The 27,566-nt window shown below is 41.4% G+C and overlaps 1 protein-coding gene across 12 annotated transcripts in view; it reads left to right on the forward strand.

Annotated features, from left to right (window-relative positions):
- ZNF462 (zinc finger protein 462) overlaps positions 1 to 27,566 on the forward strand; it is a 92,108-nt gene that overhangs the window by 39,720 nt on the left and 24,822 nt on the right. For 6 of the 12 annotated variants that reach the window (XR_002433149.1, XM_021379549.1, XM_021379556.1 and 3 more), the window contains exons 2-7: positions 4 to 255; positions 825 to 6,307; positions 7,233 to 7,397; positions 8,958 to 9,229; positions 12,561 to 12,679; positions 16,453 to 16,644. Coding sequence is in view for 11 of the 12 variants with exons in the window: in XM_021379549.1 (XP_021235224.1) it covers positions 36 to 255; positions 825 to 6,307; positions 7,233 to 7,397; positions 8,958 to 9,229; positions 12,561 to 12,679; positions 16,453 to 16,644 (6,451 nt within the window). In the remaining variant the exon portion in view is untranslated. Of the gene's footprint in view, positions 1 to 3; positions 256 to 824; positions 6,308 to 7,232; positions 7,398 to 7,840; positions 9,230 to 12,560; positions 12,680 to 16,452; positions 16,645 to 27,566 lie in introns of those variants that run through there. The other 6 variants (XM_021379552.1, XM_021379553.1, XM_021379550.1 and 3 more) reach the window with 5 other exon arrangements.

Here is a 27,566-nt window from a genome sequence, read left to right on the forward strand (position 1 = left end):
CAGAATTTTCTCATGTAAAAGATCATCCTTGAAGCATGGAGGTGCTGCAGTGTGATGGCTGTGATTTTCGAGCTCCATCTTATGAAGACCTAAAAGCTCACATCCAGGATGTTCACACTGCTTTCCTGCAGCCAACTGATGTCTCTGAGGAGAGTCCTAGCCAGCCAAGGTCTGGTTCCATGAATGCTAGCAACCAGACTGAAGTTGAATTTTCTTCTGTAAAGGATGAATTTACAATTGCAGATGAAATTGCAGGTAAATCTCAACTCTAACCTCTTATTTCACGTGTGGCTTACTTCAGTACATATTAGCTAATTCTTTTAATGTGACTGTAAAAATTATAGTATCCTTATTGCTGTGGCAACAAAACAGGTGTTTAGCTTTAGCTATATTGGTTCTGACCACAGCTTTTTCTGTAAGTACAAATATGGAGGGTGGTTTTATTTCTTAGCTGTTTTTCATCTGTTTCTTCAAAATGCTTTTGTTTGTCAGCTTTTCATTGTTCTTCGTCACCATGAAGCTTCTCAAAGTTTTCGATTCTGTTAGTATGCTAGATTTTTTATTTTCCCCATAAAAGATGATTTTGCAAATGGCCTATCCCAGTCTGTACGCAGTATCATGTATGTGTACATGTTGTGCCCAATGGTCATTTTTCTGAACATTGCCAGATACATAGATCTCACCATAAGTAAGTGAGAGAATCCTGGTGTGATTATTACTAGTACAGGGTGCAGCTGTATTCTTAAACATACAGGGTGGGTGGAGAGAAAGCCTCTCTATTATTTATTTGCTTATTTATATATTCACCTTGATTCTCATTTTAGGGCAAAATGCAACAAGTCAGATGGGGACTGGAAGTTACTATAGCCAGAGCCAGACTTTCTATGGTCAGCATATGGCTCCAAATCCTAAACCAACCAACAAATTTTTCCAGTGCAAGTTCTGTGTGCGTTACTTCCGTTCCAAAAACCTCCTTATAGAGCACACACGCAAGGTTCATGGAGCACAGGCTGGGGGGAGCTCAGTGGGGCCACCATCCGCTAGTTCCTTAAATTACAACATCATGATGCATGAAGGGTTTGGCAAAGTTTTCAGTTGCCAGTTCTGCACCTACAAGTCACCCAGGCGTGCAAGGATTATTAAGCACCAGAAAATGTATCACAAAAACAACCTGAAAGAGAGTTCAACTCCCCCCGCAGCTTCCACTGCTATATCTGAATCGACATCTGCTTCTGTGCCAGTGCAGGAACCCTGCAAGGAGCTGCCTGCAGAGGTGGTGGAACGGAGCATTTTGGAGTCCATGGTCAAGCCCCTGACAAAGTCTAGGGGCAACTTTTGCTGTGAATGGTGCAGCTACCAGACACCTCGAAGGGAGCGCTGGTGTGACCACATGATGAAGAAGCACCGCAGCATGGTGAAAATACTGTCAAGCCTGAGGCAGCAACAAGAAGGAACCAGTGCACCTGATGTACAGAATAAGAGTGCCCAGAATGCCTCCCCAAACTCTAATTATATTTCCATGAATACAACAGGACGTGAGATGTCTAATGCCAATGTCTCAAACTTCAGGAGCTCTATGGGCAATTCCCTTATCAGGCCCAACTCTTCTACATCTTCCAAGTTTTCTTCTGTGTCTTACCCTCAAATGAAGCCTAAGTCACCTCACAATTCGAGCATAGTTAATTTGTCTGACAGATCCCGCTATGGAATTGCTGATATGACAAATTCTTCTGCTGACCTGGAAACAAACAGTATGCTAAATGACTCCAGCTCAGATGAAGAGCTAAATGAAATGGACAGCGAGAATGGCTTGAACTCCATGGATCACCAGACCACAGGAATGTCTGCAGAGCAGCTGATGGGATCTGATGGCAACAAACTATTGGAGACAAAGGGAATTCCCTTTAGAAGGTATATGAACAGGTTCCAGTGTCCTTTTTGCCCTTTCCTGACAATGCACCGCCGAAGCATTTCACGTCACATTGAGAACATCCACCTGTCTGGGAAGACAGCTGTATACAAATGTGATGAATGTCCTTTCACTTGTAAGAGTTCATTAAAACTTGGTGCCCACAAGCAATGCCATACAGGTACAACGTCAGACTGGGACACTGTGAATTCTCAGGCTGAAAGCATTGCCTCTTCTTTGAACGACAGTGCAGTGTCATATGAGAGTGGAAATATAAACGGTAGGAAGTCTGCTGGGATGATGGAACCAGTGCAGCAGCAGCAACAGCAACAACAGCAATCACCCCAGCCCCACTCACAGCATCCACACAAGTGCACAATGTGCAACTATTCCACTACGACTTTGAAAGGCCTCAGAGTTCATCAGCAGCACAAGCACTCATTCTGTGACAACTTGCCAAAATACGATGGACCACCATCCAACACACCACAAGAGAGTGAGGCAGATGCTCACACTTCTGCCAGCACGGTGAAGAAGAGCCAGACCTCAATCCTTGGGCTCTCATCTAAAAATAATTTTGTTGCAAAGGCCCCTCGGAAGGTGTCAAACGATTTCCCTTTAGATCTCTCACCAGTGAAAAAGAGAACTAGAATTGATGAAATAGCGAGTAATCTGCAGAGCAAAATCAGCCAGAACAAACAGCAAGAAGATGCTGTGATTAACGTAGAGGATGATGAGGAAGAGGAGGAAGACAATGAGGTGGAGATAGAAGTGGAGTTAGACAGAGAAGAAGAGCAAACAGAACCAATGATAGAAGTTTCCAGTTCTTATGCACCACAGCAAATGTGGGGAAGAGAGGCTAATGATTCCCAGAAGGAGACGAACTTCAGAAGCTTGCAGCATGATTACAATTCTGCCAATGGAGCAGAGATTGAGCTCACTCTATCAGAAGATGAGGAAGATTATTATTCTTCCGTCAGCATGAAGGAACATCAGAGCCCTAATGCCTCTGTTCTGGGGGGCCAGTCAAACATGTATGGTACTGATCAGAACAATGAGAATGCAGAGTTTAACGACTCTGGCAGGCTTTACTATTGTAAACACTGTGATTTCAGCAACAAATCTGCCCGGAGTGTTAGCACCCACTACCAGCGAATGCATCCCTATATTAAATTCAGTTTTAGGTATATCTTGGATCCCAATGATCATAGTGCAGTATACAGATGTCTTGAGTGCTATATTGACTACACAAACTTTGAAGACCTGCAGCAGCATTATGGAGAGCATCACCCTGAAGCTATGAATGTACTGAACTTTGATCATTCTGATTTGATCTACCGCTGTCGCTTCTGCTCTTACACAAGCCCAAATGTTAGAAGCCTGATGCCACATTACCAAAGAATGCATCCCACAGTGAAAATTAACAATGCAATGATATTTTCAAGTTACGTTGTTGAACAGCAAGAAGGACTGAACACAGAGTCTCAAACACTAAGAGAGATCTTGAATTCTGCTCCAAAAACTATGGCAACCTCTACCCCTGTGGCTCGCGGGGCCGGTGTGCCAGCTGGCTTTAACAAAAGTGCTGCCAAGAGTTTTAGCCCCGAATGTGAAAATCAGAAGGAACCTTCAGTCAATAGCGTGGTTGTTTATGACTGTGATGTGTGTTCATTTGCAAGCCCTAACATGCATTCAGTTTTGGTTCATTACCAGAAAAAGCACCCTGAAGAAAAAGCATCATATTTCAGAATTCAGAAGACCATGCGTGTAGTTTCTGTTGATAGGGGCTCTGCCCTGGCTCAGATGTCTTTTGAGATGGGGACACCCGTCTCACCAAAATTGTCCAACTTGGCTTCTCCACCTCCCCCACCACCACCCCCAGACCTTGCTACTGAACTCTACTATTGCAAACACTGTTCATACAGCAACCGCTCAGTTGTGGGAGTGCTTGTCCACTACCAGAAAAGGCACCCAGAGATAAAGGTCACTGCCAAATATATCAGACAGGCACCTCCCACTGCAGCAATGATGAGGGCTGGTGAGCTGCCACCTGGTATACAGAGGCCACCAGTGTCAATGCAGCAGTTGAGCCGAGGTGGTTCTGATACCTCTGTTAATCCTCCTGAGAATGAAATGTTTTTCTGCCAACACTGTGATTATGGAAACCGAACCGTGAAAGGCGTGCTCATTCATTATCAAAAGAAGCATCGTGACTTCAAAGCTAATGCAGATGTGATTAGACAGCATACAGCCACCATTAGAAGCCTTTGTGATCGCAGCCAGAAGAAGTCATCTGGCAGCGTGTCTGCTCACACCTCTGGCACTGAACGGGACAAGTCCAAGCTGAGAGCCCTCAAGTGCAGGCAGTGTAGCTACACATCACCTTACTTCTATGCACTGAGGAAGCATATTAAGAAAGATCACCCAAATCTGAAGGCCACGGTTACATCCATTCTGAGATGGGCATTTTTGGATGGTTTGATAGAGGCTGGTTATCACTGTGAGTGGTGCATTTATTCACACACAGAGCCAAGTGGTTTGCTTGTGCATTACCAAAGGAGACATCCTGAGCATTACGTTGACTATACATATATGGCAACTAAACTCTGGGCAGGTCCTGATCCTTCCCCTCCTGCCCTAGTGTTGCCAACAGAGGCAAAGACCTATAAATGCAGAGACTGCATTTTTGAAGCATCTTCCATTTGGGATATTACTAATCACTACCAAGCTTTTCACCCTTGGGCCATGAATGGGGATGAATCTGTGCTGTTAGATATCATCAAGGAGAAAGATGCTGCTGAGAAATCTGGCACACAGCCTGATGAAGCTGGAGTCAGGATGGATTCTGAAGACCAGATAACGACCTCGCAAATGGACCAGGAATCAGAGTGCGCGGAGGATCCTAGCCTTTCCCAGGAGAAAACTGTACAGCTGGCTTCTGCAAACCCTGCCATCTCCTCTACTCCCTATCAGTGTACAGTCTGCCAGTCTGAATACAACAACTTGCATGGACTTCTGACACATTATGGCAAAAAACATCCTGGCATGAAAGTGAAAGCTGCAGACTTTGCTCAGGATATAGACATTAACCCAGGGGCTGTGTACAAGTGTAGACACTGCCCGTACATTAACACACGCATTCATGGCGTTCTCACACACTACCAGAAGCGGCACCCATCAATAAAGGTCACTGCTGAAGACTTTGTGCATGATGTGGAGCAGTCAACTGATATTGCTCAGAATGATGTGGAAGAGACAAGTAGGATTTTCAAGCAAGGCTATGGTGCTTATCGATGTAAACTGTGCCCTTATACTCATGGTACACTGGAGAAGCTCAAAATTCACTATGAGAAATACCACAATCAGCCTGAATTCGATGTTTTTGCCCAGTCACCACCAAAAGTGTCTGCTTCCCTGGAGCCAGACATGGTGACTGAAATCAAGGCCTCTCCAGAAATTGCTGCTGAGGATGTCGGAGAAATCTCTGTTGCAGCACCTCATTTCTCCAGTTCTCATTTAGTGTCTCACACAGTTTTCCGGTGTCAGCTCTGCAAATATTTTTGCTCTACCCGGAAGGGGATAGCCAGGCACTACCGCATCAAACATAACAATGTCCGGGCACAGCCAGAGGGCAAGAACAACCTCTTCAAATGTGCTTTGTGTTCGTACACCAACCCTATCCGCAAAGGGCTTGCGGCACACTACCAGAAAAGACATGACATTGATGCTTACTACACTCATTGCTTAGCAGCCTCCAGGACAGTAAGCGACAAACCCAATAAAGTGATCATTCCATCTCCTCCCAAAGATGACACTCCTCAGTTAAGTGAGGAACTGAGGAGAGCTGTAGAGAAGAAGAAATGCTCGCTTTGTTCCTTCCAGTCCTTCAGCAAAAAGGGTATTGTGTCCCACTACATGAAACGTCACCCTGGTGTTTTCCCGAAGAAGCAGCATGCAAGCAAACTGGGGGGTTACTTCACTGCCGTGTATGCTGATGAGCATGAAAAGCTGACTCCATCTGAGGAGAGGAATGACTTCGAGAAGCCTGAAGTGGAGAGTGAGGCTCAGGAAATTGAGTGGCTTCCCTTCAGGTGCATAAAATGTTTCAAGCTGTCCTTTAGCACAGCGGAGCTGCTGTGCATGCATTACACTGACCACCACAGCAAGGATTTGAAGAGAGACTTTACCATACTGGGAAGTGGCACCCGCTCTCAGAATGCTGTCTACCAGTGCAAGCACTGTGATATGAAATTGCATAGCACAGCAGAGCTGACTGCACACTTGAATGGTCACAATGAGGAGTTCCAGAAACGTGCCAAACGTCAGGAGAGGAGGAAGCAGCTTTTGAGCAAGCAGAAATACGCAGATGGTGCTTTTGCAGATTTCAAACAAGAGAGGGTAAGGAACTGTGTGTCTGGTCTCTGTTTTCTCTTCCCTGCCAATGGAGAAAAACAAAAACATTACCCTTCTGTACCTCAAGAGGCTGCCTGTTACTAATGCCCGCTTGCGTGTTCTGTTTGACAGCCAAATGACCACAGGCTAATGAATGACTCAGCTTACCAGTGAGCTCCATAAGTCAATTACACATTCTGCTTTAATTTCCTCATCCTTTCCTTCATCTTCCACCTCTCCCTAGATTACGTAGGAGGCCCTGTGCCTTCTGACGGCTTCCTTCAGCATTCTCCATATCTTGCCTTCCTCCTGCCCTTCTGGAAGGCTGTCTGGATCTGACAGTTCCTTGTTCTTTTGTTGCAAGGTGGCCATGTACTAGATTCTTTATAAAATGTCCCAGCCCCATTTTAAGAGTACCACTGAATAACACTTTAGTTTACTTCTCAGTCTTGTTTATTCTGGTACTTTCTCTTACAAAGCACTAGATAGATTCCTGTCATGTTACTACCTGATGACTGAAGCTTTGGACAAGTGCCCCATAACCAGAAAACCAAATTGTGTTCTTTTGTCCTGCTCACTCACCCCATTCTTTTTGCTTCAGTGTGGAATACAGTTGCTGCAGAAAAGATTCTCACAGCTGTTGGGGAAGCGCTGATGTTGTGGAAGAGCACAGTTGCAGGCCAGATTGCATAGTCTTCTGTAGTACCACTGTTACGCAGAAACTGAAAGTTTCTGTTGCACAGATGTCCTGCCCTCTTATTCTGGAGGCATAAGTAGACACCAACAAAAATTGACCTTGCTGTTCCTCAAAACATGACGTGTACATCAAGCAGAATTTCCCTCCAGCTGCAACATGTAGTCTGTTTTCCTAAAAATGAGATAGCAAAGCACACTTCAGTGTATGAATTGATTTATGCTTGTGTACTCGTAGGCTTTTGGACACCTGGAAGATGTTTCAAAGCTTAAAGAACGGAAAGTGGTTGGTTACAAGTGTAAATTTTGTGTGGAAGTCCATCCAACACTTCGAGCCATTTGTAATCACCTCCGCAAACATGTCCAGTATGGGAATGTCTCTTCTGTGTCAGCTACAGTAAAGGTGAGAATTTTAAAACTCCTGACTACAACTTTTTGCATTGTTTAAAATTAAGGGCTCATTGAAAACCTGAAAGAGCCTGGGGGCTCTTGTGTAGTTGAATGGATTTTGAATTGGATATTCCAGTTCAGCATGATTTTTTAATCTAACACTTTTTGCAGTGCACTTGGTTTATTTTAAGATGTTTTAACTTTTTTCCACTCTTGATCTAGGGGCACGAAGACTATTTAATTCTCATTTCTTCTCAGCCACAAAGGAGTTGATGTCGTTGATGACCGAAAGACTTGGTTTATGAGCAGGAGACTTTCTCTCAGCTATTCTGGGCTACTTTTCTACTTAGTTAAACCATAAAAGAGCTGCTTTCTTTCTTTCTTTTTTTTTTTTTAAAGAAGAGTAAGTGTGCACATTCAGATGGATGAAGTTGCTTATGGTTTACCTTTCCACAGGAAATTTCCTTTCTGGCTCCAAACAAAACGTTCAAATGGCCAGCTGAGCCAGTGGCATCATTCAGGTGATTAGCTGTAAGCATGTCGTTCTTTTCTCCTTGTGAAAGAAGATGTCTTCTAGGACATATCCAAGGATAGGCTGTGCTACACAGCTTGATTTCTACTGTATCGGCAGAGACAGAGCAAGTACAATAAGGCTGTAGGAAATAGCTGTGTATTCCTTCTCCTCGTGCTGCAGTTTGATAAAGATTCCTGCTGCAGGTCTCAATGCCTGACTTAGCATGCTTCCTTCGTGACATGAGCTGTGTTGTAAGGAAGCAGAGACCTTCAGGGCCTAGCTCATGCTCCCTCCAGAGAGCTTTCTTTGCCCTACAACTGCCCTTCCGAGACAGTATTGACATACTGGGAAGCTTCCCTCCTTTCAGACTATTTTCTCTCTTCCCTGCTTCTCATGTGAAGTTAATGTGGGATCAATGCCATCTTTGAATAAAAAGATACTATGCAGCTGGGAACAAAATCTGAAATCCAAGGCTAAAAGAACATGATACATACACTCTTACAGGTTTTTAAAGTTGCTACAAAAATACACGCTTTGTTTAGAAGAGGGAAAAGACAAGAGAGTTAAGAAAGTGAATAAGAAAATACTTCTTATGTTTAGTTTCTTTTTTCAAGGTTTCTAGAATCTTAGAGCTCCTGCTTCTTTCTTGTGAATTTGACACTGATGGGCAGCTACAAAGTAAAACAGAACAGGCTATTAGTTTGTAGAGTAGCTGCGCCGTAAGCTACAAGAAAATGAACTAAAGTGAACTTACTCTATATCTTAGCAAGTTTTCACTGATCAAGTATAGAAGATTCATATAAAGACTATTGAGAGAAAATTGATTCAGTTTCTTGTCTCTTTGCATTATTTTGACTATCAGGAGAGTTTTATTTTGACCTGTATGTATGTTACATTTTCCCCTCAAGAGTAGGCCCGTTTGTCAGGAAGCCATGAATAGGGATATATTTAGAAAAATAATGAAGTGGGAAACGTAGGTATTAAAAAGAACACGTGGGAAAGCCTGAGGGGCAGAAGGGAGAGAGAATTGATGGCTTTGGGGTGGTATGTGTTTTTTAGCAGGAAGCTGAAGATTCTTCAAACACAACTTTGGAGGGTTTTGAGGGAGCCAAAGACCCTGGCATTCTGGAATTTGCAGAAGCTGAATCTGGAGCATCCTTGGAAGATGAAACCAGGCCTGGGGGCTACCACTGCAGCCAGTGTGACCGGGTTTTGATGTCTATGCAGGGTCTGCGATCTCACGAGAGGAGTCATTTGGCTTTGGCCATGTTTACCCGGGAAGACAAGTACAGCTGCCAGTATTGCTCCTTTGTCTCTGCTTTCAGGCACAAGTAAGTTGTGGCTTTTAATTTTGTTTTCAAAAGAAGCACAGACTAAAACTACTGTTTCATAGGTTGACATTGAAGAGCACCCTCAAACTGATCTCGAGCAACACTTTTCTCAGCATTCAGGTGACTTCTGCACAGCAAAACCTGTGACCATCATTGCGTGTGATTGCTTATAAAAGGTCACATTTTTATATCCTGAATTTTTTTTGAGCCTCTTTTTGTTGCATGTAGAGGAAAAGCATGCAAGCAAATAATGCAGCTTCTTTCAGTAGGTAAACAGTGGATCCCACCACTTATGAAACCTTGCCAAATGCATGAGACTTGGCAACTCAATAAGAGTAAAGTATCTTTCTTTTTAATCTTTAATATATTGTGAACTTCTGATCTGCATAACTACATTGTTTATAATGACTACAACTTTTTGACAATTGAGTTTTCATTTCTCATGTTAAATAGCTATTATAAATTTTCCTAAAAAGTTGACACTTTTCTTTCTTAAACATGATGTGCAATTTCACCCTACAAACATTTCAATTTCATATCAGCATGGCATACATCTGCCTTCATCAGCCTGTTTCCTTGTCTCATGCATCATAATGAAAATATGAGGTCATCATAAATAGTCAAGCTCCTTATGATTTTCTTCCAAGTGATTGATGTTGCCATCATCTAGGTAGTTTTTTGAGTTCTTATATATATATCGCATGCCAAAAAAAAGGAGATTAAAGGATATTTTGTGGAGGCACCTTGAACTGACACAGAGAGTTTCCTTGGTGACATGTCATACACGTGACAAGCATTTTCTCTAGATCCTGGGAAGAGAGCTGCTTCCCTACTATCTTAACAAGAGATGATCCACGTGCTCATTCACTGTTGGTATTCATAACACTGTCAGGTACTGTCTAAAATTTGGTGAAGGCTGCAATCAAATGCATGGTAGCACAATAAAACGCATTTTTATACTCCTTATAGTAGAAAGCAAGATTTCTGTTGGTATCATGGCATGGCAAGCTGATGCCAGAGGTTGAAAAGATCCATGGGATTGATCAGTCAACAGCAAAAAAGAGGATGGGGGAAGGATGCATACTACTAAGTGTATCTCACCCTATTTTGGCAAGGCTGACACTGAAAATGCCCTTACCTCACTAGGCCTGCTGTTTGCCTAGTCAACTTGTTTGCTTTCAAAACCAGGCTTGTGTTTAGTCTGTTGTCACTCGTTTCCTACCTTGGAAATGAATAAAGTATTGTCCTGTAAGTAGAAGGGTTGGTAAGTCAGAAAGTGGTGAATGACTCCACAGTTGTCATCACTTGACTTGATAGTAAGTGTTGCTACTGTTGTTGGGGTGGTATTCTTCATCTTTTATTTCTGATGCACTTACTCTCTTGGGAGATAAAGTTTATGAAAGAAACCAAATCAGTATTTAACTCATCCACTGTTCTTCTGGAAAAAAAAAACAACAAAAAAAACAACTTAACCTGCCTTTGGAAGAATGGTACTGGCAATGCATGTGATCATGAATACAGTTTTAAGTATTACTATGACAAACACTGTAAGGTATGTATTATGGAATATTTTGAATATGTATTGTACACATCTTTTGTCAGACTGTTTAACTGTTCAATAAGATCATTCCATATCAGCTACTTAAAACATGTTTTTGATTTAAGCAATAGCAGGTAACAAAGCAGAAAAATTGGATCACCCCTTCCAACAAGTGACAGCTCAAGAGGAGTGTAGTCTCTTTCCAAAGAGATGCTGTTCCCTTGGCTGCTAACCCTTAAATGAGAGGGGTGAGAAGGGGTAGATTGAGGCTCCACCCCTCCCAGTCATTCAGGTGTATCACTTGCACCTGAGCTCCCTGGGTTAGCCATCCCTTCTCACCTGGTGTTCAACCATTGGTTCAGGCTGTGACCTGGCAATTCTGCTGCAACTGCAAATGTTCAGTGTCTTAGTATTTGGGAGATTTCTTTCCCCATTTACCTAGAAAAGCTGTACATTTTGTCTTCCTGCAAACTTTATCCTGGATTTTTTAAAAATTATATTTGTATAAAGTGGCCGTGAGAGGAGACATAAGTTTATTTCTAATTTTTTTTACTGCCATCAAATTTTTGAATACACAGACTGTAGTGCTAGCTCTCGTAAACAGGGATTTTCTGGCTCAAGCAGTACAGTGTGGGACTGAAAATCCCATGACAATCTGTAGTGAGAGAGGGCTGGAACAGCCTACACTTGACTTACATGTTGATGCTCCATAAAAACACGATGATCAAAGTAAAGCAGAAGGAAGTAAGCCTAAAATGTGTCTAGAATTAAATTGGTAGATGGGAGGGTAGTTTTTTCAAATCACCTGTTCTCCAGTCTGCGCTACATTTTCATTCCATCACCTTGTGTAAGGAGACTGAAATTAACCCTAATCACAAAACATTAGTGTTGCCATGGAGGAGACTGTACTGGAAAAGTTTAAAACACAAGCTGAACCTACCTGCCTAGCACCTTAAGACTGTGGACTGATGACTGTGATCCACAATAAGGGAGCTGCAGAGCTCTGCAGGGCTTAGAATGAATGTAATTTTTTGTTACAAACTCTGGAAAGTGTTCTTTTTTCCTTTCAAAATTTCACCAAGCTGTTACAAGAAGCTGTGGAGAGAGCAGGTTGAGATCACACCCCCATATTCAGGCTGTCAGTTTCCCTGAAGAAAGTAGAGGCTGCTCGTAGCCTCCCCTTCTTCTCTTGTTGAGCTTTGTGTAGGATCTCCCTCTCTGTTATTCCTGAAACTCTGTTGCCTTTTAATCCTGGAACTCATCAACTGCAGCCTGCTGGCACCCTCCCCAGAGTAGGATCGCTAATCTGCTTTTGCTGCTGTAACCAAAGGAAGGCTTCCTCATTAAACCTGGTCAAAAATATCTTTTTTTTTTTTTTTTTTTTTTTAAATATGGTCAAGAGAACAAAAAGAGGCATATTTTTGCAAAAATGTCTGCCAGGAAAAGAAATATCTGTAATGATAATTTTACTGTTCCTGTCTATTTCTTGTTTCTATCAACTGGTCTGGATCTTAAGTCTGCATTAGGTATAATTTAATTTATACTAATGTTGCCCTAGAAGTTTATTTAAGTGGCTTGCTTTCTGCATAACAGAATTGGTGTCAGCTCTGCTCCTTTTCCTCAGATTAGATTCTACTTTATTTTGTAGGCAGACCTGCTGAGTTTAAAGAGATAGCAGAAGAGCTTGGTTTGCCTCTTATTTAATTTATTGTTGCTGTGTTTTACTTTGCATTTAAAGGAATAGTTTAAATGATTTACTGTTTTATGTTTCCCTTTTCTGTCTTTTTCAAGTCTGGATCGTCATATGCAGACCCATCATGGACACCATAAGCCGTTCCGTTGCAAATTGTGCCCATTCAAGTCCTCTTACAATAGCCGCCTGAAAACCCATATACTCAAGGCTCATGCTGGTAAGTTTTCTCTCTTAGTTTTGCAGTGCAGCAACAGAAATAACAGTGTATTCTTGTTGCTCATCAGAGGTGCTGGTTTGAATCCTGTGTTTTGTCACCAAATTTGGGTAAGATTTTAATGGCAAATCAGGATTGGCCAGCCTATGCACTTATTGGAATCAGTGAAAGTTTGGATAATGAGTATTTCAAAAATTGCCCCTTCTGTTGTCATTGTTGTAAATGATTTCATTGTTGTCAGTGATAAATGAACTTATTCAATCTGCTTACACTAATGTCTTGATTTAGCTCTGCTATGTTTTTATTTATGTGTACGCTTCAGTTGGGAAAAGGACTGTGGATTGAAGTTTGTTTATGGTAGAGTCTCATGTGGCTTTCATGGTATAGTCAAAGACTGCAGGCTTCAGGTCTATGTACAGCAGATCATCATCTTTCTATTAACACACATGGAAATGTATCTTGCAGTTCTCTGTATTGCAGAGAATCAATGCATTGCAGAATACATAAATGCAAACATGCTTCTCATGAACCAGAATTGGGAAGGGGATGTGTCATGCAGGATAGGTCACCACAGAGTATTGCACCTTTGATTATTAAAAAGCTTGAGACTCAAAATTACCTGGTAGGTGTCTTGTCTCCATTCCTTGGCCCTAGACTCTTGGCATCATCATACATCATGTGCTGAAGGTTTATCAGAACATCGGAATCAAGAACTGCTGGCTGTATTCCCTTTTGCATCTTTCTGGTTAAAAAGGTGAAAAAACTATTCCCAAACCACATTTCAAACGTGCACTTTAATACAAATAACAGAATATTGACTGATCTAAAAAAAACATGAACTAGACCAGTTGTTAGCAGTTACTCAGAAATAGAAACTACCGGAACAGATGACAAAGAGCTAGACATATGTTCCTTGTCTTCTTATTTGTTTACGTTGCACTATATACAAGTTGGGGTGGAGGAGGAAGATGTGAAAATGGGGAGAAAAGGCAGGAAGAATTCATAACTGTCTGCTGATTTTTTTTTTTGTAAAAGTAATTATTGACCTTGATTTAAGGCACTTTTTGTCTACAAAATGTAGTAGAGATTGATGATCGTAGTTGTACTCAATTTCTGATACTGGTTTCAAATGTCACACAGCTTGTGGCAGGACCCTTTTCTGTACTTGAAAGGGTGTTGTTGATAAGCTGGACTGTGCCAGCCTCATAATGTATGGGACTATGGCATTCTCTGCTTTCTAGGCCATCCAACTGTGTGCAGCGGTTCTAGTTTATAGAATCCCACATCCTGTATGGAGATGACATGGATCTTCATACTCCCCAAATGTAATGTTTCCTGTATGCTGTTGTAAAGTTGGACTCCGTTGTGTTACCTTGTTTGAACCTGCCTGATTTTTAGAGCCAAAGTTTGCATGCAACTGTATTTACTTCATACTCCTCTTCATGCATTGATTTACTTATTATGAATTCATGTTATTGAACTTGACTAGTGGACAGTCCTTGAAGGACCATGTTTTGTATCATACGAGAACACAATTTCATGGTTGCTTGGATAGTGTTTTGCACAATTAGTTGTGTAACAGGGTTTTCAAAGACTTATGATCTGTTTCTGCCTCAGTCCATTTCTATCAAACAAATATTCACATCACAGAAAATTACTTGGATGTTTTTCAGTCAGAGTTTTGTTTTGTTGTGTTTTGAGTCAGTCCTTCAGAGATAGACACTACTGAATAAACACACAATGAAGAATTTTCCTCAGACTCCCCAGTTTTTCAGTGATGCAGTGGTTTTCTGACCCTTTTTTGTTACCATGTTTTCTCTTGTCAATCATCTAATTATCAGTTTATTTAGAAGTAGAAATTTCTATACTCCTTTATTTATTTGTCTAGAGTCTCCTGGAGATCTTTATATGAAGTTCAGTAAAATCCTAAAGTGCCAGAGTACTGTGACCCTGCTCACATTCTATGTAATCTGGAACTTGCTGTTCCAAGTACACATCAGGTGTTGATACTATCCCCTCCCCTCAAATTTCTACATGTATTTATTTGTGTGTGTATTAATATGATTATTTTATTAAGTGCAAAACTAGCAGTTGAAAATGTTCTCTAATGAGCCAAACTATAGTCTTGCCTCTAGAATAAAATGCATTCTTTCATGCTGATATCCTCCTGAGCTGTTTCTGATGAATAGTGGATACATGTATTAGTTGTGTCCAGACTTCATAATATGTAATGGTCCTGTGTTTCCTTTAATGTCTTCTGATGCTTTTAAGCTAATGGTTGGTGTCCATTGTTGTCCAGCCATTTCTTATTCTGACAAACTGTGAGGGTTTGTACCTGTATTTCACTGATACTGTATACTTTGGGAATTTCTTGTGGCCTTGTATTATCCTGTTCCATTAAGCAAATTTTTGTACATGGTATGCAAAACGTGATTTTTTTTTCTGTTTGTATAAAAGTAATACATAACTCTGATGTAATATGCAGGTGAGGAATACCATTTGAAAACACATGGGACAATTTCTCATCTCATCAATTTGGGCTCTTTCAGATGTACCAAAAGAGGCTTTCTGAGAGTTTGTGTTTTATCCCAACGATTAGCACAGTTTTTCTGGAAGAGAGGGTTGAGTATTATGTTTTTTGTAAAATGGTTGCTGATCTTTTCAGGTGTGCTTACTCTGACTTGCTTCAATAAGTATGTTTACACATTCCCTTTTGGTTCATATATTTGTGGTGTTGGAAATGATGCTGTTTGAGAACTACATTTGCTAAATTTATTGAGAGATGGAAAACATGTTCTGCCTCGTTCATTACCAGAGGTCTTGTTCTTCTGTTAATGTTCATGAGTATTTCACTCCAATATTAGTTTTGGCTCTTTGTGTACAACTCATATGTGGCCAGTGTTACTCTTGTACATGGAAGTGGCACTTCCAAAACAATAACTTGGCACCTGCATAATATCACGTTGTTTGTGTTGGGACAGTTTCACTTTGTGTTCCAATTGCCTCCATGCTTAATGCAAAACAAATCTTATCTATGGATTTGTTTCCCCTTGTTTGCTGTCTCTGTAGCTTGGAATGTGTTCAAAATTAAGTTCACTACTGTTCATTACTTCTGTTCTTTCACTTCTTTTGGTGCTTTTTCATAACACGCTTTCACGTAGCCTTGCAGATATGCGCTGTTCTTGGTATCGCCATGTTTGCCTCTTGTTGGAAACCAACCTTGACTTGGTTACCAGTTCTGTGCAGATTTTTCCTGCGTAGTGGCAAGTTTTTTGTAAGGAAAATGCGTCCTTCCCCAAATGTAAATGCCTTTTTTTTTGCACTTTTAAAAATTCTTTTGAGGGACCTTTGTTAGCATTTTCTAGAGTCCTTCCTGCTTCTTTAATAATGGCGCTGGATATGCTGCATGCAGAAACAGATGACTTCACCTTCTGTAGTTGCTGTGCTCCCCAAAATGTTTGAAAGGCTGTAGTTCAGTGACTCCATTTTCATCTCAGAGTCTGTTTTCTTCTCATTCCATGCAACACAGGCATGCTAATAGTCTGGTCTCTGTTTTTTGGCATCGATCACTTCACAAGGATCTACAGTTGTCTGAGAGATGGAGCAAACTCCAGATTGTTCCAGCAAGGAAATGCATATACCATGTTCTCATTGGGATCAGTCTGGTGCTGAAGGAGTCCATGGGAACTTTACTGCCAAGTTCAGTAGGAGAAGTATGGGGGCCCCATTTTGTTTCTTTTGTGAGCTGATGACTTGCCTGTATTTCGCTCACCCAGGTGAACATGCCTACAAATGTTCCTCCTGCTCATTTTCCACCATGACAATCAGCCAGCTGAAAGAGCATTCCTTGAAAGTGCATGGGAAAGCACTGACACTACCAAGACCCCGCATTGTCAACCTTGCAGCCTCACACGCCCACCACACCTCCAAGAACCACACTCCTGCTGAAGAAGTGGAGGACTCTAATGGTAAGAGGTGCCTCAGAGCAAGAATTTAATTTTCTAAGGTGCCACTTAATATATTGATTAAAAACAACAACCAAAAAACTCACCCCCAAAAACAACGAAGAGCAGGCAGCTTGTCCAAAAAGCAGCTTCGTTTGATCATTAATAAAAATCAGAAGTTGCATCAAAAACATAAGTATACATGGTATTTTAGGACGATTTTTAGATCCTCACTAGTGCATACCTCATTAACTTGTCCTGTCACCAGCTGAGTTTGGAATATGTCAGTGCTGGCTTTACTTCTTAGCAAGATACAAATTGCAGAAAATTTTCAAAGGCAAAACTTCTATTGATAGCCAGTGGGAAAAGGATCTTCTAATTCCATCCTCACTCCTGAAAAACAGCCCTTTGTCTTGTTAGAGAACTTCAGTGAAATCATAAAATTCAGCTTAAAATGTGAACATGTAATGATAATAAAAGTAATTATTCCTCTTGCTCTCAGTACAGAGGACAAAAAAAGTGCATCTAGATACTAAGCTGCATCTGCAAGAGGGAGAATTTGAGTACTGTTTTGTTTTGTATATTACATAATAATATTATTAACAGCTTCCTTGAAAGCTGTTAATCACTTAGTGCTACAGGAATACCCGGAATATACTTAGAAAGCAGCAGACAAAGGGTGCTGTTTACAGAGAAAATGCAAACTCATAGAAGAGATTTTGTGTGGTACCATCGAAAGTGTAAAGACTTTTTAAGTGGTAGATAATGAGGCATGTTTTGGATGTCAATTCCTGCCAATCAAGTAGACAGGAGGTCTTTAGGCAGAAAAATATTGATTCCATATGTGGAACTGTCAGACAGATCTGACCTCTCCAGGGAGGCTGGAGCACCTCTCCTATGAAGACAGGCTGAGGGAGCTGGGCTTCTGCAGCCTGGAGAACGCTCTGGGGTGACTTTATTGCAGCCTTCTGGTACTTAAAGAGAGCTTATAAATAGGGGGATCATGTTTTTACATGGCCTGGTAGTAAAAAGGGGATACTGTTTTAAACTGAAAGAGGGGAGATTTAGTTTAGATTTTAGGAGGAAATTCTTTACTCAGGGTGTGGTGAGGCCCTGGCACAGCTGCCCAGAGAAGCTGTGGTGCACCATTCCCGGAGGTGCTCAAGGCCAGGTTGGATGGGGCCCTGAGCAGCCCTGGCCAGAGCACGGGGTTGGGACTCGTTGGGCTTGGAGATCCCTTCCAACACAAGCTGTGCTAGGATTCTGTGATACATGGATGAGTTGCATTGATGCAGGTGGAGAATGCAGGTGAAGCTGAAAAAGCTTAGACCTGCCTATGTTTGCGGAACTGCGATGTGTTAAAGAGGGAGAAAACAGTTCTTCCCAGAAGTTTGAGAGAAGTTTTTGGTGGATTTTTTTGTTCATTTTGTTTCTTACTAAAAAACTTTCTTTGTTGTTTGTTTGTTTGTTTCTGGCAAAGTGAGGGAGTGCTTTAAAAACTATCAGTAGTTTTTTTGTGGCATTTTTGGTCTCCCATCTTCCCTTCTTTCCTATTTTGCCCAAAAAGTAAGTGTGAAATGAGAAAGAGTGAAAGATAATAAATAAGTTCAGAAAATGGTGGAAAAGAATTAAAAAAAAAACCCAACAAAACAGCATAGAAATACTTACTTGAAGAAAAAGACAGAAATTAATAGTATTTTTGTGGTTAAGCAAGTCATTTCTGGAATCAGAATCAAAATCTTATCAAAAGATTTTGACCAGTTGCTCTCAGACTGCCTTTTGTAAAGAGGTTGTCTGGAACAGTACGATGAAGACTTACTAACTGAGCTTTTATTTTTGCTAATGCTAGCTTAAGCTAATCCAACAAGCAGGGTACATCTTGTGATTGTATTCTACTTTTTATTGCTTAAAAAAAAAAAAAAGTTACACTGCTGACTTTCAAGAAGGGGAGAATAATTTTTAGCGTCTGTCCTAGTCTTTCCTATGCGTTAGCAATCTTTGGATAGTAATGGTGTTGAGACATACAGAAGTACTATATTTGAATTTGGTAACAGTGGTATACTTTTTTCTTTTTTTGCTTATCCCAGGAGCTCAAAGTCGTGATTATTAAAGTTCAAAATTCAAGTGTGGATCTCTGTAGAAGATAATTTTATGATCTTTAATGTAAATTATTTTTTCAAAAAAGAATCTGTTTACAAAAACATCTCAGGAGGTTGACTCAGTTACCTAGCTATGTATTGGAGCCAGAAGTGGAAGCAGAATTTGTCCCTATTAGTTTGATCATCTTTAAACAGGGTTAGTGGTTAAGACACTTCGACAATAATAGAAGCAACTTACTGGGGAACTAGTCAGATGAGGTGTTGTAATAGCACTGTTTCCAACATTGTTTGAGGAAGGCATAACCTGGTTTAAGGTTTTTTTTTTTTTTCATGAGGAAGTTGGCTTCAGGTTGTGTTAACGGTGGACGCTCTTATGACATAATTTATTCTGAATATCAGACTAGATAAAAGACTTGTCCCAGTAGTCGGAAATACACATCTGTTTGAGAAGCTCTTATGTACAGTTGGAGATTATTGGAAATGGGACTTAGAGCAGCGTAGTTGGATTTTGTTTGTATTGCTGTGAATAAACAAACTATAAATGGGTTCTGATCAAATTAATTCACTTGGGATGTGAACTTGAATTAGGGGTGGGTTGAGTGGCAGACGAAAGGCTGCATTGCATTGTTACGGGCCTTGTGTTGAAGGTTGGTAGTTATAAAGCTGCTAGTATAATTGAAATGGCTGTAGAAAAGATTTGGTTTTGTTTGTGGATGAATACTGTAATTGGAGTAAGAAACAGAGCAGGATGGCTTGGAGAGATTTGAGGAGATAGCAGAACTCATCTTGTCAGTTGTTTAATGTTATAAAAATGGAGACCAAAGTGGGTACCGAACTAACAGCAGAGTCCATGTCTGAATAAAACTGTTCTGGAGCAAGAGCCGAGTGCAACTTCTGCTGATACTTTTCTTCCTGCAAAATTTTTTTCCTGAAGGGCCTTTCTTAGAACAATCCTTTATTATTATTATTATTATTATTTTAAATATTAGATTTTTTTTTTAGATTGATTCATTCATTTAAAGATGCAAATATATTTATATATTTCTATACCTCAGTTCTCTGTTGGTAGCAGTAAGTGTATGCGAAGTATTTAACTGTATATCCTAGATATGTTTTGGGCAACACTGTCATTAGAAAGCATACCAGCCAGTTTAACACTTGTATACTTTTCTCAAGGCAGTAGTATAAAAAGGTGTATGTGTCCATCTCAGTAGCACATCACCTGTGAAGGCTTTTTTACAGAGGCACTGTTGGAAGATGATGTTTTTTGTATCCCACCTGGTGTTCTGCATGTTGTGTAATTATTATTTTATATGTAAGGCACCTTGTTTACATTTAGTCCTAATCTAGCTAGATGTAAAACAGTAAATTCTTTTTTTTTCTTTTTTTTTAAATAAATGCCATGAAAGATCAGCAAATGCAGGAATTGTTGATCACTAGTGCAAGTTCTCTCTGTTTTTGAATAGTGTAGTGGCATTGAATGGTTTGTGGTATCCAGTTATTATTGAAACTATGAGGTTGCTGTTGTGGTAAATTGTTCTTCTGCTCCCCTGATAATTTATGGGTATTTTTCCTCTCTCTCTCTCTCAAAAAAAAAGGGAATACTGATGTTCCAACTATTTGCAGTTGTTTGGTTGGCTTTTTTGTTTGGATTTACTTACATATTTACCATTTACACTGACGTGTGGCTTTACAGTTTTGCAATCTTAGGGAGGAAAAATTAGGTATAAATTGAAAAAGTGCAAACTATTAGGAGAAAGATTGAGTAAATCACCTAATAAGAACTGTTTGTGTGTTCTTTCACAGTCATTTTGAGAACCAGAGCTTATATTCTTGTATACTCTCTGCCCAGAAGAGTTTATAGATTTATTGATGGTAGTGTCATGTTGTGGGGCAATATATGTCACAGATAAGGGTTTCCAGTACTGTGCTGTGCAGGGTGAGCTCTGTTCTGTTGACTTGAGTGCAAGGCAGTGGGATCTCAGTGCCTGCATTGTCAAATCAAATTAAAAGACTACCATCAATTTCAGTAAGGAAGAAGTGAAAGCAAGGCAAACGAAAAAAAATGTTTAAGAAAGCAGAGTAACAAGTGTTATCTGCAATGTAATCATCACTAAGGAGAAAAGCACATGTGGGCAGACACAGTTTGTGTAAGCACTGAGGTTATCCATGTCTGCTTGTATTCAAGAGCTGTGTAGATGGTGGACTGCCTTCCTTGTAAAAACTGGAGAAATCCATGAGTGTAGCTGATTCTTATAAAGCAGAATGACTCGACAGATTGATAAATGGTTTCACGTTGTTACTGCACACCTAGCAAAAGCTTCTTGGGAAGATGTAAAAGAGTTGCCCTAATTAGCCCTCGCTAGTACTGTTCCTTTTTTGAGTAGCTCTTTATTTTTTTGGAAAAGAAACAACAAAACCCTTTGGCCTAGCTACTTTCTGGAGTACAGTACTTCTCTATGTTCATATGGCTAGCAGATCTGAAGCCTTGTAAATTTGTTTGTGTTATGACTGTGTGCAGTAGTTCAAAATAATAGGTTTTCAGTTTTACTGATGAAGAATACTAAGTTGCAGAAATGACACATAAGTGCAAGTGATAAATCAGGGAGATGTGGATGTGGCTTCTGGTGTCTCTCAGTCATGTTGCCGTTGCACCAGATTATTCCTTTTCACTAGTAACCAGCTTTTGTAATGTAGAAAGCAGTACACTGTATGTGTGCCATTGAAGTTCAGTACTTGCACTTTTCACAGTTATGTAAACCAAACACTATCTATCATTGATACCAGCACACATTGCAAAACACATGCAAGGTCAGAGCTGGAAATTTTTTTTAATTTCCTGGTGCATGCTATGTCAATATTTTCATTAAACTGAATTACTTGGAGCATCGAATGCATTGAAAATTGCTAAGTGGAACACCTATTGCACTGTTAAAGCTTTTCCTGAACTTTTGGCTTTGCCAGTGGAAAAAAAACTTTGCCTTATTTAGAGACTAGGATAGAAATATATCTGTTAGCTTTGATGGAGCTGGGTAGGGTACAAAACTGCTTGACTAAGTAGTGTCTCTGGAACTGTTGTATAAGAACTGTAAATCCCTTCCTATTCCTGTACACTTTTCCAAAATAGGTAATGGATAATCAGGATGTGTGTTTTCTATGCTGCTTGTCAGATGAAATCCTGAGGGGTGCAGAGGACCCTTAACAGATTTGCTAAAGCAATTTCATGTACTACTGGAAGGAGAGGATATATATGAGGAAGCAAGGAGGCTTTTTGACAAAATTCTCTCAGGTGGTACCAATGACGCAGAATTGTTACAGTGGTCCTCTGAGCCTAGAACCACTCAGCTCCCTCTTCCACCTTAAAGAAGAGGCAAGCTTTGCTTATCCTTAGACATGCTACTGCTATGTGTGTGTGTATATATGTATTAATATATATATAATAATTATTTTTTTAAATCCATAGCTTAGTTTATGTCAGCCTCACAGTTTTGTATTCATGTGCAGTGTTGCATTTCATAAGGGATGTTTTTCTAGCCTCCTAACCAGGGCAGAAGGTCCCTCTTCACCTTTGTTGCTGTTTCTGTCTTGTTGCTGTTGTGTCTTAGTTGTTTATGGCTACCATTGTTAGGGGAGACCACAGCATGTCATAATCCTCACATCCTGGAAGCTTAATCTTAGTTCAGAATGGCTTTTCCTTTGTTTTTAGGCTGGGATTTGTGGGGTTTTGTTTTGAGATGAGGGAGGTTGGATCCCATTCCTCTGAGTTCCTTCTGCTTGACTGTTGTTTGAGGAGATAGCCAGCCAGCAGTGACTTCAGGGTGAATTTACACAAAACTTTAGTGCCTAAACTTTTTAATTGCAAGATGAGTTGGAAGAATAGCATCCATGTTAAGTACGCAAGATGGTGGTCTGCATACTGCTGAAGAAATGCCTCTACTTTTGTAGTTATAATCAAGGTTAACTTGACTATAGGGGTTGTTTCCCTGTTCTGCCTTTTTCCCTGGTTTTGTGCCATGTAGTAGTAGTGCTGCATGCCCATCTTCTACCACTTCATGCCCATCCTACCACTGAGGATAAGGAAAAGGCTTAGGTTCTCAGTGCCTTCTTTTCATCTGTCTTTGAAAGTCAGGCCAGTTATCCTCAGGGTCCTCTACTCTCTGACCTGGAAGTCTCAGATGGGGAGTGAAATAAACCCCCCATGACTGAGGAGGAAACGGTCAGAGACCTACTACTCCACCTGAACTGCCACAAGTCCATGGGGCTGGACAAGATCCATCTGAGAGTGCTGAGAGTGCTCCATCTTCTATCAGCATTCCTGGTCAACTGGACGCTGGAGACTTGCCAGTGTGACTCCCATCTATAAGAAGGGTCATAAGGAGGATGCAGGGAACTACTGGTCTGTCAGCCTGACCTTGGTGCCGGGGAAGGTTATAGAGCAGATTGTCTTGAGGAAGATCACACGACATGTGCAGGGACATCCGGGGGACCAGGCCTAGCCAGCATAGGTGTGTGAAGGGCAGGACCTGCTTGACCAACCTGATCTTCTATGATTGAATGACCCACCTGGTGGATGAAGGAAAGGCTGTTGATGTGGTCCACCATGACTTCAGCAAAGCCTTCGACTCTGTCTCCCACAGTATTCTCCTGGAGAAGTTGATAGCCCATGGCTTGGACAGGTACACTCTTTGCTGGGTAAAGAACTGGCTGGAAGGCCGGGCCCAGACAGTGGTGATGAGTGGAGTTAAATGCAGCTGGCGACTGGTCACGAGAGGTATTCCTCAGGGGTCAGTGCTGGGGCCTGTCCTCTTCAGTATCTTTATTGATGACCTGGACGAGGGCATTGAGAGCACCCTCAGTAAGTTTGCAGATGACACCACGCTGGCAGGAAGTGTCGATCTGCCTGGGGGTAGCAAGGCCCTACAAAGGGATCTGGACAAGCTGGATCGCTGGGCTGAAGCCAATGGGATGAGGTTCAACAAGACCAAGTGCCGGGTCCTGTACTTTGGTCACAAGAACCCCAGGCAATGCTACAGTCTTGGGGCAGAGTCAGGAAGAATGTGTGGAGGAAATGGACCTGGGGGTATTGGTCAATGCTTGGCTGAACATGAGCCAGCAGTGTGCCCAGGTGGCCAAGAAGGCCAATGGCATCCTACCTTGTATCAGTAATAGTGTTGCCAGCAGGAGCAGGGATGTGATCGTCACCCTGTACTCAGCTCTGGTGAGGCTGCACCTCGAGTACTGTGTCCAGTTCTGGGCCCCTCACTGCAAGAAAGACAATGAGGCCCTGGAGTGTGTTCAGAGGAGGGCGACTAAGCTGTGAGGGGTCTGGAGCACAGGCCTTATGAGGAGCGGCTGAGGGAGGTGCGGTTGTTCAGTCTGGGGAAGACGAGGCTCAGGGGAGACCATGTTGCTCTCTAAAACCACCTGAAAAGAGGTTGTGGTGAGGTGGGAGTTGGCCTCTTCTCTCTTGTAACTTGCGACAAGATGAGAGGGAATGGCCTCAGGTTGCGCCAGGGTGGATTCAGGCTGGATGTTAGGAAATTCTACTTTTCTGAAAGAGTGGTCAGGTGCTGGAATGGGCAGCCCAGGGAGGTGGTGGAATTGACTGACCCTGGAAGTGTTCAAGGAGCATCTAGATGTTGTGTTGAGGGACATAGTCTAGTGAGAACTATTGTTGATAGTTGGCTGGTTGGACTGGATGATCTTGTAGGTCGTCTTCTTTTTTCTTCCAACCTTGGAGAATTCTATGATTCTATGATTCTCTCTCTTAATTATCAGATTAATGTTTCTTCCTTGCAGCCCGGTTCTTTTTCCAGCCATGTTCTTTCTTTGTCTGACCAAGAGCTAGTTTATTCTCTCTCCTCAGAGTTACTCTTTTCTCAGGGGTACTGTCAGTGGCCACACTGCTTTCCAGTGCTTGTTAAAACTCTCAAACACTCGTTGGTGCGTCTTTTTTCTTGTGATCAGCATTAAACTAGTTATCCGATGTGGGATCAGACAGGAGCTTTTCTCCTGCATCAGATTGGCTAGCACTGGTGGAATAAGTGAAGGGCTTGTTCACATCCAAGTTTGCCAAACAAACTCCCCACTATTTCAAGGACCTAGGATACTGGTGACGCCCTTATTCTAAGCTTTCTTCCACTGGTGTGTAGTTTTTTGGCTTTTCGCCTTTTCCTGCAGCATATTGAGAAGTTTTGTAACCAGCGGAGCAGACGATGATGTTTATTCTTCCATCAACTGTGTTTAGTGGGGATTGTCAACTTGCTGTTCGTTGTGCTCCTTTCTAGTCCTGAGCTTTTTGTGCAAAGGCTAAATTGAGGTTTAATAGGATGGATACAGGAACCAGACAGCTGGGTGAAGAAGGTTGCTGCCAGTCTTTGTATGGATTTGGCCAGTCTGCTGTTATAGAATTGATGTGATACTGAAAGACTTGCCCAGGGTAGAGAGAAGATGGAGTAAGTTGTTTGGATGGATTGGAGTAGTAAATGAAGGAATAAACATCTCTTGGATTTCTTAATGTTAGCCAGAAATAGACCTGTTTGCATATACAGGAAAAAGCAAGATACATATGTAGACCTTTGTATTTATTTCCTGAGGTTTTTCTTTTTTTCTGTGTTCTGATTTCTATGCTCAGAATAGAGACTGAAGTGGTAGGTGACACTCTTGTCTGCTGTCACGTTCTACTGTTGTCCCTGGAATTCGTGAAAATTCTGTGCAGAATAATTAGGATGCTGTTGCTCTGAAGGGATATGTGATATGACTTGACCAACGCTGTGCAAGACAGCATTTCTACAGGCTACCATTTCTACATGCTGGTAGCCTTCATGTGTAAGCTGACTGATATTCTCTCAGTCTCCTGAGACTTCTGTTGATCTAAAACCTGCTAGAGGGATTTGATACTTGATGGAGAGGTAAAATTCCTTTATCATTTTATCTGTTTTTAAATGGGCGTATGTTTTGGCATCAACATAGTTGGCGGCTCAAGGTTTGGCATTTAAATAGCTGGTTTTATTTTTTCTTTAAGGAACATCATTACTGTGTTGCAGCAGGAATGTTTGAAAATGCTGCCTGCAGTGACCTGAGATCACTCAGATATGGGATAGAGATGAGATATTCCTGCTGGCAGCAATAATAATGCTAATGTATATTAGTCTCCAGAACATTAGAACTTGCCAACCTCTATGATTTTAATATGATCTCTCTAGAATATTATTTATATATATACATCTGGTGTATATATATGTATATTACACAGAGTTGGAGCATGAGCTTATTAGCAGTTTATCAAAGAACTAGAACTTTAAGGTCTTGAATGGATCAACAGCACCCATATATTTTCACTGTTACAGTAGGATCAATTTTAAAGCAGAATGCAGAAATATAGCACTTGATGGAGCTAAACTTCTTTCCCTTTTCATTTTAAGCTGAAGTAAAGCATTTAGATGACAGCAGTATGCATGTTTCTGTCTATGTGTTTGTATTAATATTTAAGGCAACACGTTTGTGAGTGGAAAGTCAGGCCTTACAAACTCGGTAACCTTTTATGACAAGGTTACCCACCTAGTGGACAAAGGGAAGACAGTGGAGATGGTTGATTTTTTTTTTTAATTTGGATTTTAGCAAAGCTTCTGATATTGTCTCTCACTGTATCCTTCTGAACAAAATGTCCAGCATATGTCCATATAGCTATACATATACAAATTCAGCACTTGAAAAATTGTCTAAAGTTTCTGTCTCAAAAAATTGCAGTAAATGCGGTAATAGCAAGTCACTAGGGTGTTCCTGAGGGCACTTTTAGGGCCTCTTCTCTTCAGTGTTTTTATCAGTGACCTGGGAGTGGGAACTGAGTATGTTTACAGACAATACTAAATTAGGAGGTGCTGTTTACTCTCTTGAGAGTAAGAATGCCTGCAGAAAGATATTGATAAAATTACCCTGCTAGGCAATTTAATCAGTGCAAGTGCCAGATTCTGCACCTGGGATGGGGCAGTCTTGAATTATGCATAGATTGCAGGACAAATGGTTGGAGTGGAGTCCTGCAGAGTGTGGTATAGGGTATTCTGCTGATAGCAAGCTCAGTACGAGTTAACAATGCCTTTGGCAGCCAAAAGGGCCAACCATATTTTGGGGTGCATTAAGTGCAGTATAGCTAACAGGTCAAAAGGAATTGTCCCACTCTGCTCTGTGCTCATGTGGCCTCACCTTGAATACTGTGTTCAGTTTTGGGTGTCACAATTTAAGGACATAAAACTGCTAGAGGGTGTCCAAAGGAGAGCTATGAAGGTGGTGAAGAGGGCAAGGTGTATGAGGAGCAGCTGAGTTAGCTTGGTTTGTTCAGCCCAGAGAAGATGAGACTGAGGGGAGGCTTCACGGTGGCTGCAGCTCCACACAGGGAGTGGAGGGGCACTGAGCTCTGCTGTCTGGTGACAGTGACAGGGCCCGAGGGAATGCATGGAGCTGTGTCAGGGGAGAGTTGCACTGGGTATTAGGCTCAGAAGGTGCTCAGGAACCGGAACAGGCTCCCCAGGGAAGTTGTCATGACCACAAATCCATTGGTATTAAAGAAGTTTGGGCAGTTTGGACAGTGGTTTAATGTGGGTTGCACTGTGTGGAGTTGAGTGTTGGACTTGGTGATCCTCATGGTTCCCTTCCAACTGATATTTTATGATTCTGCATCGGAAGAGGCAGAGCAGTGGAGGAAGAAACTTGGAATGCTCCTGAAAAATGTCTAATGAATTGCCCTTAATAATACCCACAGAGTATAATACTGTGAAGCTGATTTGGTTACCAGTGACCCCCCCAAATAAATTGTTATAGATCATTGCCTGATTGTTTACAGAATCATTT

Source organism: Numida meleagris, chromosome Z (genome assembly GCF_002078875.1).
Source record: "Numida meleagris isolate 19003 breed g44 Domestic line chromosome Z, NumMel1.0, whole genome shotgun sequence".
NCBI classification, from domain to species: Eukaryota; Metazoa; Chordata; class Aves; order Galliformes; family Numididae; genus Numida; species Numida meleagris.